The sequence below is a fragment of the Lissotriton helveticus genome, chromosome 7, assembly GCF_964261635.1.
Source record: "Lissotriton helveticus chromosome 7, aLisHel1.1, whole genome shotgun sequence".
In the NCBI taxonomy this organism is placed as follows: Eukaryota; Metazoa; Chordata; class Amphibia; order Caudata; family Salamandridae; genus Lissotriton; species Lissotriton helveticus.
The window spans coordinates 630257047-630270843 of record NC_136068.1 but is presented as its reverse complement, the minus strand read 5'-3'; the positions used below and the strand labels follow the sequence as shown (position 1 = coordinate 630270843).

General features: G+C 48.5%; 1 protein-coding gene across 1 annotated transcript in view; it reads left to right on the top strand.

Annotated features, from left to right (window-relative positions):
• LOC144766933 (uncharacterized) overlaps window positions 1–13797 on the top strand; it is a 196097-nt gene that overhangs the window by 125116 nt on the left and 57184 nt on the right. The window contains exon 4 of the mRNA XM_078650623.1: window positions 5194–5364. Within this exon, the coding sequence (XP_078506749.1) occupies window positions 5194–5364 (171 nt within the window). The remainder of the gene's footprint in view (window positions 1–5193; window positions 5365–13797) is intronic.

Below are 13797 nucleotides of genomic sequence, written 5' to 3'. Positions count from 1 at the left end.
ACTACTCCACCGCAATGTATAATATCTTACTTCTGGCTACTTGGCGGGATCTTTTAAGTTGTTCATGCCAGGTGGAGTATGTTTATAGCTTCTAGTTTTGTTTGCGGTCTGTTGTCTATAGTTTTGTACGTTCAAGTGAAAATGCGAAACCTCAAATACTTGAATGCAAAGGAAATCCGGGACTGGGTGTGTTAGCCAAATCTGACTTGGGCCAAGTTGAAATCCTCATTCTTCAGTTCTCTCTCCCTCCTCATTCCTTGATTTTTGCCCCACTCCCCTCACCCTTGCAACTCTACTTATTTCCTTGGACATTTGTCCTTCTTCCCCTTCCCTCTGTCTCTGTTCTTCATTCCTGCCACCCTATTTCTACCTCCTCCTTTAGTCCCATTTTCTTTTTCTCCTTTCCTCTCTTCCTGCCAACTGACTTTGCATACGAGGGAACAAATATTTACCGCTAACAACATTACCAATTTCACCTTCTGTTAATTTTGCACTGCTCAGCGTCCCTGATATCAGGAAGCCCTAGCCAATAACCGTGCTTCTCCACAAGGCTGGCTAGGGCTGCTGCCCTCTCATTCTTTATTCGATTAGGAAATGGGGTCGTCTGCCCAACCCTCGACAGGCTGTGTAGGAACTGGGGTCACCAATTCCACTGCGGTAGCTTGGCGGGAGCGGGAAGGCACCCGAAGGCTAGGTCTTAAGCAGAAGTGCAGCACACACTCACATTGAGGCAGGGAGGCACACTTAATAAAATGACACCACACCAGATAGAGGTTTAAACCAAGATTCTTTATCTAGACTCTCTTTGTTGCAGATGGATAACTTTTCCTAGGCATCAATTCAAGTACTGAACATTTCTTTAAACATCAGGCAACATTCCTGTAAATACCTTGCTACTATTTAGGTCAAGCTAGGCATCAACATTTGTCATAATCATGTCCATTATAACAACATTTCATAGGACTAGTTTCAATATTGAACATTTCTGATGAAAGGGGTTCCTGAAAGCAGTTCAACAGGGGCCTAAATGGTGTAACCGCAACCTAAGCAGGGTTCCAGGCTCAGGGGCAGCTACAATAACATCCCCCTAACAAGGGGTTAACTTTAGGCACAAAACACAGTCAATAGGTACGGCTATTGCCCAGTTCAGGGGGCCTCAGTCACTTCTCAACCTATTCCCGGCCCTGGCAGTACTAGTTAGGGCCACCACGGAGTTAATCCGGGCCAACAGGGCCCAACTACAGCCTCCGGCAGGAGGGGGCAGTCACGGGGCTGCCTCACTACCTACTCAGGCTCCTCTGCAGCCCCGCCGCCTCCTTGGTCTCTTGCCCTCCCCCGGGGGTGTTTACCTCAAGTTCCAGTCCTTCGGGGGCCTTGGCGGTGATAGAGGAGATCGCGCTGGCCAGGCGGCCACTCTGGGCGTGTTCCCGGCCTGCGGCAGTCCGGGGGGGGCTCTCGCTCTCCTTCGAGCCCCCTCGCCGATGCTCTGGCCGGTCCTGGGTCTTCCGGGGCTTCTCCCGGCATCGGGCCCAATCAGAGACGGACCCCGGGAGGTGCGGCGCTACCGCCTATCCCAGCGCGGCCGGCTAGGGGGCGCGGTCGCGGCAGCCAATCACAGGGCTGGAAGGGCGGGGGTATGGCCAATGACGCAGCCGGCACCCCTGTCACGTGGGCAAGGTGTACTCGGCCTCACAGGCCTGGTGCGGGCATCTCTGATGCCGCGGTGGCCCTCGCCAGGCTTCGGGGGTCGCAGCGGAGGCCACAATCAGCAGCGGGCACCTTCTTGACTTGGTGCCGGGCCACGGCACAGCGCTTGAAAGGGCAACAGCAGGTGAGCACTTTAGGGATGCAGCACTTTATCACCACGGCAATTTCTTACAGGCACAGTTCTTAGTTTCAGGTTGGGCACAGGCCCAGCGGCACAGTTCTTGGCAGGACAGCGCTTAGGGATTATAGCGCTTAGGGGGACAGTCCCAGCGGCAAGCAGGTCTGGCATGAACAGTTCTGGGCAAGTCAGGGAACAGCTGAGGCAGGACAGCGCAGGGGGGCACAGTTCTGTCAGGGAAGTGCTTGGATGGTGCAGCGCTGTTACCTGGTTGATCCCCCAGCAGTCCTCACAGCAGGTAAGTGTTTCCTTGTGGCACTTGATGATTTCCGCGCCCTTCTGGTGCAGTTTCTTGGGAGGGGGAAGAAGGGGGATTGAGTTGGTGGTTCAGTGGTAGGATGGTTTCCCTTGGCTCACTGGAGGTGGTTCCCTGGGTTCCCCCAATGCTGGGCCAGATCAGTGGGTTGACCGAGTCCCTCACCTAACAGCGAAAGCAGTGCCTAGGCCCAGTCAGTTCCAGCGGTGTAGGTTCCTCCCCTAGGCCCAACCGCCTAAACTCCTGCAGATGTTTCCCCAGGTCCAGTGATGCCCCAACTGACAGGCAGGTTTCCCTCCTTTCCCCTTATACCCCTAGGTCAGGTGACCACTCTCTAAAGGCGGCAAAGTGTAACCCCTCCCCTATTCCGGAAGGTTCCAGGAGCTTCTACAGTCTAGGCTATGGGCAGAAAAGGTGGGATGGCAGTGCTACTCTATCCTAATGTCCCAGCCTGCTCCTGGCGACTAGTGCGTGTCTAAAAAGGCCACTCCGCAGTAGCAGGGGCCTGTGGCAGCCATGTTGTTGGGAGAGAGCACCTGCACCTCAGCACTGATTGGCAGTGATAAGGCACCCAGAGACCTAGGCCCAAGGAGAAAGATGGTGGAAAAAACAAGGCAAACGGCGAAAAAAAACAGGGTAAGACCACCCTAGGGCTGACAGGTCTAACAGGCTGTGTCCCATCAGTGACCCCATGCTGCCACCACTGAAATCATAGGTTCCAATTAAACATGCAGTGAGCACAACCCTAATCAAACAGTGGAAGGCCTAGTGAGTTTACACTTTTTGTCCTTGTTAGGATTGACGTGTAGGGCTTTTGTGCCCTTCATTGCAAACATATTTTATTCTGCACTCAGTTTCTCAAACGAAAAAACCTGGAGAAAGTGGCTTTGGGTCACCCTCCTTGGTTGTTGATTTCTTCTGCTCTGGAATCTCCAGCAATTGGTTTGCAGCATTTTCAATCACATTTCAGTGTCTCCATTTTGAGGTTGAGCACAGTGGCGGCTCGCAAGTAAGCAGTGTGGGTGGGGGTGGGCAAATGTATGGTCGGTGCGTGCGTGCGTGCATGCATGCAAGTTGAGTGTAAAAAAAACTAACCACTTACCTTGCTTGCAGCACGACGTCTGACGTCTTCCTCCCTCCTGTCCTGTTTTGCTCCGTCTCCTTCAGACTCCAGCAAATTCCCCTAACCAATCTTGGCGCTCCGCTCATGCTGGTAACCAGCTTGAGATCAGCGTCAGTATTGGAGGGAGAGGCCTCTCTCAATGCTCTCAAGAGCCCAGGAGGACTGTGCTTTCTCTAATACAACTGTCTAAGACAGCTGGGTTTGAGAGGTTTTAAATGTGCATGTCTGGCTGGCTGATGTTGGCTGGCAAAAGAGACAGCACACTTTAAACCAAGTGCACAGCCAGCCCACCAACTCTTCCCTGCTGCAGCAATGGCCCGCTCTGTCCTGACACTCCATTCAGGACGAGTGGATGAAAAATAAATTGGTAATGAATTAACTTTATTATCATTTTATTTTTCTGGGGCTTTCCAGGGAAATATTTTTGGCAATGGGACAACGCTCTTCCGTCCTAATGGAGGAGCCTCTCCTGGTTGAGCCTACAAGACTGCGCAAACTGTCTGTCTGCAAAAGACCTATTGGGCAGACCAAGGTCAGCTAGCCCACCCACTGAGGACCAGTGGTTGAATCTATTGTTTCTTTTCTTTTCTTGCCTTCTTATTCAGTGGCTTTCCTTGCCCCAGCCTGTCCATCTTGTGTTTGTCACGCCCCTGGAGCATAGCTTTTTTATCCTCTCTTTGACTGGCTGGCTTTTATCCTTCCACCACTAAGTGAAGGGAACTACATTTTTCTTCTTCGATAAGCACTCAATGAGAGTGCATGTGCATTTCATCTCGCTCTCTCGTGTCCTCCTCCCCATACCAAATACCCCCGCTGTGCTCCATGATGCTTCCTCCCTTGTGTTGCAAGCTCTCTCCTGTGGACTTCTCTCCCGCCAAACTCTCTGCCTCCTCTACTCTCTATGTTGCTTTCTTGCTCGTGAGCTTCTTTTCCTTGGCCCCTTTGCTCTCCCTCTGGTGCAACCCTCCCCCTACCCAGCGCACTCCTGTTTCATCCCCCAACCTGCTCCTCCTTTGCATTCATTTTTTTTCTTTATTGGACAATCCATGTTGGATCAGAGGGAAAAAAATCGTGCCCCCTTCATATTGTTGGTGAGCATTACTAATGACACATGCCATCATACATGCGCGCACCTACAAATGACACCTACACTGCAGCAGCATTATTGGCGCTCTTGTTTGTTTGCATGGGGACTGTTTAACAGGTAGTGAGCAGCCCAGCAGCAGTGGGGAGCAAGCACTGAGAACAGCATCAGAGAAGTGGATGGTTTGAAAAACAAAGCAACCTTTTTTTCGGTAGCATCCATTTTTCAGTTTTTATTGTTTGCGCTTGCTCCCTAGCACAGTAACAGAATTGATAAAGCCAGTAGCACTTCATGCAAATGTCAGTCTTATTGGTTATCTTAAATGCAGGAGTAAACTTCACAATGCACTTTAAATGCAAAAGGGCCTACTTAACACCTCGATGCAATTTAAGTGCAGCAGTCTCCAATGAATCTCTCCTGCTCTGATTTAATGTTGGAAAGATTAGTAACTCTCCACCCCACAGCCACTTTAAAGGCTGGAGGAGAGAGCCAGTGTGTCCACGAATGCACCCAATAATTCAGGATGTACCAGGAAGGGAAGCTTTAGAACCAGGCCCAAGGGTGGACATTCAAGTCAAAGGATGGTAATTAAGAGGCCAACCGGAGGGCACATCGTCCCAGAGGAGGGTGGCAGTGCCAGGCACGGGTAAGGTTGCACAAGTCTGAGGTGGAAGGGAGCATGAAGCCCAAAGCTGGGAGTATTAGACCCAGAGGTGGCCAGGCCTGGGGGTGGGAGAGCCAGGTCCTGAAGAGGGGGTGGCCTGGCCTACTGGAGGTCGTACCTAGTCTGGGAAATGGGCTTGTGATATCAGGTCTCCAAGTAGTGATGAAACCATCTCTTTCAGGCTCCCACTCAGCACTGCAGTGCTACGAGTGTTTTACCCCGGTTCAATGTCTGACGAAGAGCACAGTGACCTGCCAAGATGGAGAATTGTGCTTCAGGGCACAAACGAAGGCCTTCATGCCATCCAACAAACCAGAGGCTGGAGATGAATTTGGGACCATTGGTGGAGCTGGTGAGTAACGAGTGGCCATGCATGACATTCTTATTAATCAGCAAGAACTAGTCTATCTAGGCGTGTGGGGAATTTACAAGGGTGTATGTAGTATGATGTATATAAGGGGTAGGATTTTCCCTTTTTAAAAGCCCTCACCCACCAACCTAGTTGGTGGCATGCTTCATCATCGGGCACACCCAATGACACTGAGTGTATCCCGGGTGTGCTTCTACGCCTGATAACAGCGGAGCAGGTATATTGCTGAGTGTGCGGTGTGGGTGACGTGAAAGGTGAAAGGTTAAAAGCTGTCCAGTGATCCCAAGAAAGACTACTTCATTGTTTGAGACTCTGGCAGCGTTAAAAAGCAAGGTGTTGGATGTTGGTGTAGCTGTAATTGTGGTACTCCTACATCCGTTAGTGTGGTCTACATGTCTCAGCCAGGCCTTGAATTGTGACTGGCTTTCCTCAGGACCTATGTGAAGGGTGTTGAGGTGAGCTATGCTACAGATTAGTGACACAGAACATAAACTGTGTGTTGCACACGCTAAGGTGCATTATATGTAAGAGGGGTGTTCCCTCTAAGGACAATACTATACAGACAAGACATACAGAACATAGAAACATACCTGTGGCCTCGGTTTTGTTGCTGCCACACTCTGCTGCCCGGCTCTCTGCTGCCCAGTGCCCCGTGCGGGTAAAGATTCTCGGCCAGCCCCAAGCTTCCGCTCCCGCAATCCGCACCCTTCGCTGACCGCCGGCTGCCGGACTACACTACCCAGGAGGCAGCGCGCTCTTGCAAGGGGAGGAGGAGGGGAGGAGCAGGCCCATAAAGCTTGTGCCAGGCTCCCGCTGCGCGGGACACCCTTACCTGTGGCCTCGGTTTTGTTGCTGCCACACTCTGCTGCCCGGCTCTCTGCTGCCCAGTTCCCCTGTGCGGGTGAAGATTCTCGGCCAGCCCCAAGCTCCCGCTCCCGCAACCCGCACCCTTCGCGGACCGCCGACTGCCGGACTACACTACCCAGGAGGCAGCACGGTCTCGCGAGGGGAGGAGGAGGGGAGGAGTAGGGGACAAGGGTGGGGCCGTCTAAGGCCATCATAGGCCGGAGGAGGCTGGGCTGGGCCACCCCACTTTCATCAGTGTTACAACCGAATTTCTCAAATCCATTGGTTGTTTACTAGAATCAGTGGCCGGGGAAAATAATTATAGCATCTTGGGAGACTTTAACTTCATCTAGAAGACCTTGAAAACCAAGACACTTTGGCACTCTTAGCAGAATTTAAAGCAGTAGACCTCACTCAATTGGTCTCTTCCCCCATTCATTCCGCGGGGCACACACTAGACGGCCTCTTCTCCAACCATCAGCAGCTTATACTGGGAGATATCATTCCTATGCTATGGACGGACCACTCTGCAGTTCTCTTTGATCTTTTATCTAAAACCACCCCAGCCTTACCCAGCATATCCACTACTGCTAACTACTTTAACACCTTGGCTGCTATGACTTTTCCCCTCCTGTGCTGATTGATTGATAATCCCATTGTTCATGACAAGGTCAGCTCGTCATTAGCACAGCTCCAGTGTGCCTCATGACGAGCTGAGCTCGTCATGAGCATGGAAGGAGTTAAATCATGGGGTAACATTGACGCACAAGCATTTAAAGCTAACCTATTAGCTTCTCATTCAATTGCTTCCTCTGATCCCGAGACGGCAGCCCTTAATTACATGAAGTGGATCACGGATGCGGTTAACACAGCCGTCCCTATTCAAAAAAGTCCACCAATAGGGCCAAGCTATCGGCCCCCTGGTTTAATGAAATCCTCAGGCTTGAAAAACAAAGCTTTAGACGCCTAGAGCGCCGATGGCCACTTGATTATGATCCTGCTCATAAATTACTTTATAAACAGGCGCTGTATATATAAACAACTCATGATCACAGAAAAAAGCAAATTCTATTGCACTCAAATAGAATCAGCGCAAGATTCAGTGAAGCACCTATATCAGGTGGTTACCCGGTTATCGGGACAAGGTCTCTCCCCCTCCATCGTCGCATCCCAAGATCTCTGTAATTCACTGGCATCTTACTTCCAAGAAAAAGTCAGGGATATATATACTCTAAGTTCACCACTCATACCCCAAAGAATCTTCCTCATTGGTGTGTCAATCACACACAAATTCCCCGGGTGAACTTTCACTCACTCCTACAGATAATATCTGTGTTCCTTCATTTCAGGAATTTAATCAGCTCTCCCAAGAAAATATAGCTCACCTACTTACCTCCATCAACTCTGGATCACCCGACGATCCTTGTCCCCCTTCCACCTTGAAGCTATTTCCTAACATCATAGGCACCAACCTAGCGGAGATCTGTGGAGAAGTGTGGCTCACTGGTTAGAGGAGGCAGACCTGGAAGCAGAGGTCAGCCCGGGACCAGGGTTCAATTCCCGGCTCGGCGGGGTCTTGAGTCCTAAAATGTCCATGGACTCGACAATTCTCGCTCCGGTGCCTACTCGATTCACGGGTTCACACTCTGCGACTCTGGGCAATAGCTTGCTTAATCTCCACAACGGCCCCTCGCGGCGGGATGCCTGGCTTTCACCTTGCGGATACCCTGCCGGGGTTATCTCACAGGGGAATACCAGGACGGGTTCCCTAAGCAAGCGCTTAAAAAACGCTCGGTGATTTGCGCTATATAAATTCCTGTACATCTGTAATGTGATATTTAAGTCAGGCGTATACCCTTTAATCTGGAAGAAAACTGTTATCAAACCCCTTATTAAAAAGACCAATCTGGATCCTTTAGCTGTCACCAGTCACAGACCTATAGCCTGTCTTCCACTTCCAGCCAAGATCATTGAAAAGGTTATGAATAGACAACTATTAGATTTCATTGACTAAAACAATTGCCTGGATGAATCTCAATTTGGATTTAGAAGGGGACACGGTATAGAAACTGCTCTTATCAAGGCTTCGGATGAAATCAGGAGGATATTAGATGGGGGAGGGGCTGCAGTATTGATACTGCTGGATCTCTCGGCCGCTTTTGACACGGTCGACCACGGTAATTTGATCGGCCGTGTCACGGACACTGGGATCTCAGGCTGTGCAAAAGCCCTCCTGTCCTCTTTTCTTTCCGACCGAGTACAATCAGTCACCATTGGTAACTTTAGTTTCCCGTCGTTTGCTTTGCCATGTGGTGTTCCCCAGGGATCCTCGCTGAGTCCGACCTTATTTAATATCTATGTGTCGGACTTGGCGAGGGTCATTAAGTCCCATAACTTAGGTATTACATCATACGCAGACAACACCCAACTGGTGCTGGCAGTGAATACTAATGGACAAAATATGGCGCACAATTTCCAAAAGGGAATGCTGGAAATCAGCACCTAAATGGCAGACAATTGCCTTAAATTGAACTCCGAAAAGACGGAGGTCATGATTTTTGGTAATCTTTCCCCTATATGGTCCCCTACTTGGTGGCCAACTCAACTGGGGTCACCTCCATCACCAGTGGCAAAGGTAAGAAATGTGGGGGTTATTTTTGACAATAAATTGTCTGTCATTCATGGACCATGCGAATAAGGTTGTCTCTGCAGCATTCTTCATTATCAGAATGATAAAAAAACTCCTTCCTTATCTTCCTATTTTTACAGCCAAGACCCTTATTAGTACATTAGTCATGTCCCGCATTGACTACTGCAACGGCCTTTTCATTAACGCTGAACAAAGAGTATTAAACAAATTTCAACTGGTACAGCTAGACTGCTCACAGGCACACCCAAATTTAAACCTATTTCCAATACAATTCGACAACTACATTGGCTCCCTGTCAGAAAGAGAGCCAAGTTTAAAGCACTGTGTATTGCTTTTAAAGCACTACATTCATCTGGTCCCGAGTTTTTAAAAAATTCACTTTGTCCCTACACTCCCTCAAGATGCCTACGTTCATCCTCAGCTAATTTACTGGAGTTACCAAGAACAAAAAAAGCCTCCTGGGTTGACAGATCTTTTCTTGTGTCCACCATCAAACTTTGGAATAGTCTGCCACCCCAAATTAACACCATGCGCGCTGCGGGTTTTCCCGCTGTGCGCTGACTTTTGCGAAAACCCGCGGTTCATGACGAGCTCAGCTCGTCATGAGCGTACGAGAGGCGTAACTCATGACGAGCTGAGCTCGTCATGAGCGTCGAAGGGGTTAAGAAAATCTTGTCCTTACTCAAATTCAGGAGACAAATAAAAACTTGGCTCTTCAATCAATAATGAATCCTCCCCTCCTAGCCTGCTTCCATAGCGCCGAGACACCCAAGGGTATTTGCGCGCTCAATAAATCTCCCAAATAAAATAAATAAATAAATCTATAGGGGCCATTAGCAAAGCTAAATCACCAGTAGCAGTTTTAAAACCCATAGATTATCCTAGCTTTGAGCAACAGGATCCAGGGTCAGTTAACACTGATACTATTGATTTAAATTCAGAGGTTGACATAGTTGAAGTATCAAATTTGAGCGATTCTAGTGACCAGGTTGCTGGCCAGTTATCAAAATTAACAGATACCTTGCATACAGTACCATTGAGTCCAACAATAATGGTTTCAAATGAACCACGGTTATCTAATACTCCAACTATCCTTCCATTAGATACGCATGAAGATCTGAATAGCGTAACTAGCCCTGCTTTACCATCGCGGTTGCGCAAACAAAGGCCAGCTTTGGGGAACAAGGTTCAAGACTATCGGACAAAAAAGAAAGCTAATGCTTCTCCGAGGAAATCTAAGCCTAGGAAAACTGGGGGGGGGGGCAGTTCAAACGAATAAATCAGATTGTGAGATGGTAACCGAAACAGCGTTAAGAAAATCAGTGAGCATACAAACCGAGGTAGACTATGCACCACACAATCCTTGGTTAGAGGAAACAATTGAGAAGCTAGAGAATAAGATAAATCTCTCTTTGGAAACTGGGATCAAGGCTAGAATGGATGAAGTAGAAGATCGCATGAGAGCAAATTTTCGCCAGCTAGAAAATAAGATCGAGCAATTGTGTAAATTAATGGGGAACTCCGGAAGGGGTAATGTCCCCATCTGCTCAACTGCTCATGCGGGTGGTGTTTATGCACAACCCCAACTAAAACCGCATGGGGATGCTGGTACTCTCCTTGATAAAGACATAAGGGAAAGGATAGATACTGGGCATAGAGATGATTGTTTGATAAGATCAAATAATATCGTTCAGCAGATGGAGGGACTTAATGAGGGCGGGCATCAGGGTACCCATGTCATTCAGGGGAGCCTTGCAAGAAGACCGCAAACAGAAATAGCCCCTGATAGCCTGAGTATGCACCCTGATAGGACAGGAATACACAGCACAAAAGGCACTGACTTAATACCTAATACTGATGTCCTATAGTTACCACCGGCATCCTCCCCATATGTAGTAGTGTTAACTGGAGTCCCGACTCTAAAAATGTGAACAAAAAGAAACTTGGTCTAATTTGCGAAATAACAGTGGACTGGCTAACAAAATTTAAACGATTCCATCCAGTACATACCGGTGATATTCTGATGGTTCGTAGAGTTGGGTGGCTGGGTGATTCTCCAAAGAATATTAGAGGAGACTGTGTGGTGATAAATTTTAGACGCCCACAGTTAGGTAGGAGAATATTAGAGTTCCATGAAGACATCTTCCCCCAGAATATGTGCATCAGTACCCTTCCACTGGGCTATTTCTACAAACCAGTTGTTGGAAGTAATAGCAGTAGTTTGGTCCCTCATGTCCCGTTAGCAAACAGATTTGATGGTCTATCGTCTTTAGATGATCTAGACTGACTAAGTGGCACAACTGCTTCTGTAACTCCCCTTGTAAATCATTGTGAGGTACCACACCATTCCCAAAATGCACAGATAATATCTATCCTACAGGGGACACATGAGTCACTTAAAGGGTGGGGCCTAGAGGCTGCCCCGCCCATACAAGTTTTTAGCCCAGAAATACATTCAGGATACCCGGAGGAAACTAATGTATCAATTGTTTTGGATGAGCATGCGGATTCTGAACCAATAGAAATAAGTAGGAATCTGTAAGTGAAGCTTACCTCCTGGAATATAGCAGGTCTCAACAAGAATTTATTGAACATGATATGGAGTGGTTATATAGATCAGAGTGATATAATCCTCCTACAGGAGACTTAGTCACTGGAAATCCCTCACAGATTGGGTTTTAAAACATTCAGTGTGAATGCTAGCACCTCTGTTAGAGCAAGGCCATCAGGGGGTTTGGGTTTTAGACAGCAGCAGGGAGGTAAAGTGCACTGTCGCAGCGGCACACATTTTAAAGCTTACTGCAGGACATGACCTGAGGGCATGTAATGGGCGTCTGCCGTCAGATAGACTCACGGCATTTACATTTTGCAGAGGTAGCTCACGGAGCCAGATAGACTTTATACTCGTCTCAATACATTTTTGGCAGTATGCCATTAAATTAAAAATTGCCCCCAGAATGGAGAGCGATCATTATCCCTTACAATTGTTATTAGAATCCCAGCTTTTTATGTCTACCTTAGTGGGGATTGAAGGGAATGACTCAGCTATCTGTGAGCTCATAACAAGTAATAACAGACAAGCCCTAAAGTGGCCCTATATCCTAGCTAAAAATGCAGTGATGATAAATATTTATAATACCTTTGCTGACATTATTACACCACTCAAAGATTTCTCAGTAGGGGAAAGTCGTGTACTAGACCTGCATAACAATTTGTTAGACGCGTTGACCCCGTTTCTAAGCAACATATATAAAGAGAAAAATGGAGGAGGGAATAATCAAAGTGAGGTGGGAAACCCTTCGTACAACGAAGATTGCAGATTAGCTAAGACTACCCTAGTTCAGGCAATTAAATGCAAAGAAAAGCCTGGGAGGATGACATTTGGACTGACTTAATCAATGCAGCTTAATACAAAGACCAGGCTGCCTTCTGGAGTCTAATAGCAAGAGGAAATAAGACAGGAAGGACTGTTAAAGATCTTTTCCTAGATGAAAACACATGGGTGGAACACTTCTCTCGCCTTAACTCTGATAACATTGGGGATCCTGCTACAACAGAAAAAGACTTGGAAATTGCAGCAAAGGCCGCTGATATGCATTTTAGTTTAGAAGAGACTATAAAAGCAATACAGGCCATTAAATTGGGGAAAGCTCCTGGGCCTGATAAAATCCCAGGAGACTTATTGAAGCATTATAAATAACAAAAGGGGGAAAGAGAGAAGTAAGGGGTGGATTCATTCTCCCAGGCAATATAAATAAACAACAAGAATCCACCTGATCAGGTAGTGTGTTCCCTACTGTGGTGTCTCCGGGTCTTAAGAGAGGCGGAATCCACAGCTGAGTGACATTATCCTGTGGAAGCTTCAGGCGCTGAAGACGGCACAACAACAGCCAGAAATGCATCCGCCTTAACCTGCAAATAAAGCTTCCAAACGTTTCCCCTGGGTCTCTGCTTTCTCTTTTCCAGGAAGGAGAATATACCGCACATTTTCAAGCGTCAGCCTGAGACACCGCCGCAGAGTTCCCCGCCTCACCTTGGGTTAGGACATCACAGGCATTGCTGTTCTCAGCTTCTCGTCGCACCAAAGATATTTGGATGGTCCGTCACCCGCCCCTGGATGCAGAAAGAAAAACGGCAGTTGCGGGGTTATTCCAGCCCCGCTCTGGGCTGCAGGCACTGCCCTCGTCGCCCCTGTCTAATGGATTTCCGCATTTGGAGGCTGAGGCGTCATAGGGGAGCTGAGGAGGCTTCATTGTGGACATGTAAGCTGCCTAACAAAACACCACATTTTCGTTTTGTTTCACGGACTCACTCTGCTTTCATCCGCACTCACGCACCAGGGAACCCACGGTTTTTCCACCCCCACCGCACCAATCTCATCAGCCCACCAACAAGGGACTCTGGGACATGTAGTCTTTCCCACTACGCGGGATGCTGCACAGGTGTGCTGTTACCATCGCAATTGGGGGAGGTGCAGACTCGCAACTCCGGGTCTTAAGAGAGGCGGAATCCACAGCTGAGTGACATTATCCTGTGGAAGCTTCAGGCGCTGAAGACGGCACAACAACAGCCAGAAATGCATCCGCCTTAACCTGCAAATAAAGCTTCCAAACGTTTCCCCTGGGTCTCTGCTTTCTCTTTTCCAGGAAGGAGAATATACCGCACATTTTCAAGCGTCAGCCTGAGACGCCACCGCAGAGTTCCCCGCCTCACCTTGGGTTAGGACATCACAGGCATTGCTGTTCTCAGCTTCTCATCGCACCAAAGATATTTGGATGGTCCGTCACCCGCCCCTGGATGCAGAAAGAAAAATGGCAGTTGCGGGGTTATTCCAGCCCCGCTCTGGGCTGCAGGCACTGCCCTCGTCGCCCCTGTCTAATGGATTTCCGCATTTGGAGGCTGAGGCGTCATAGGGGAGC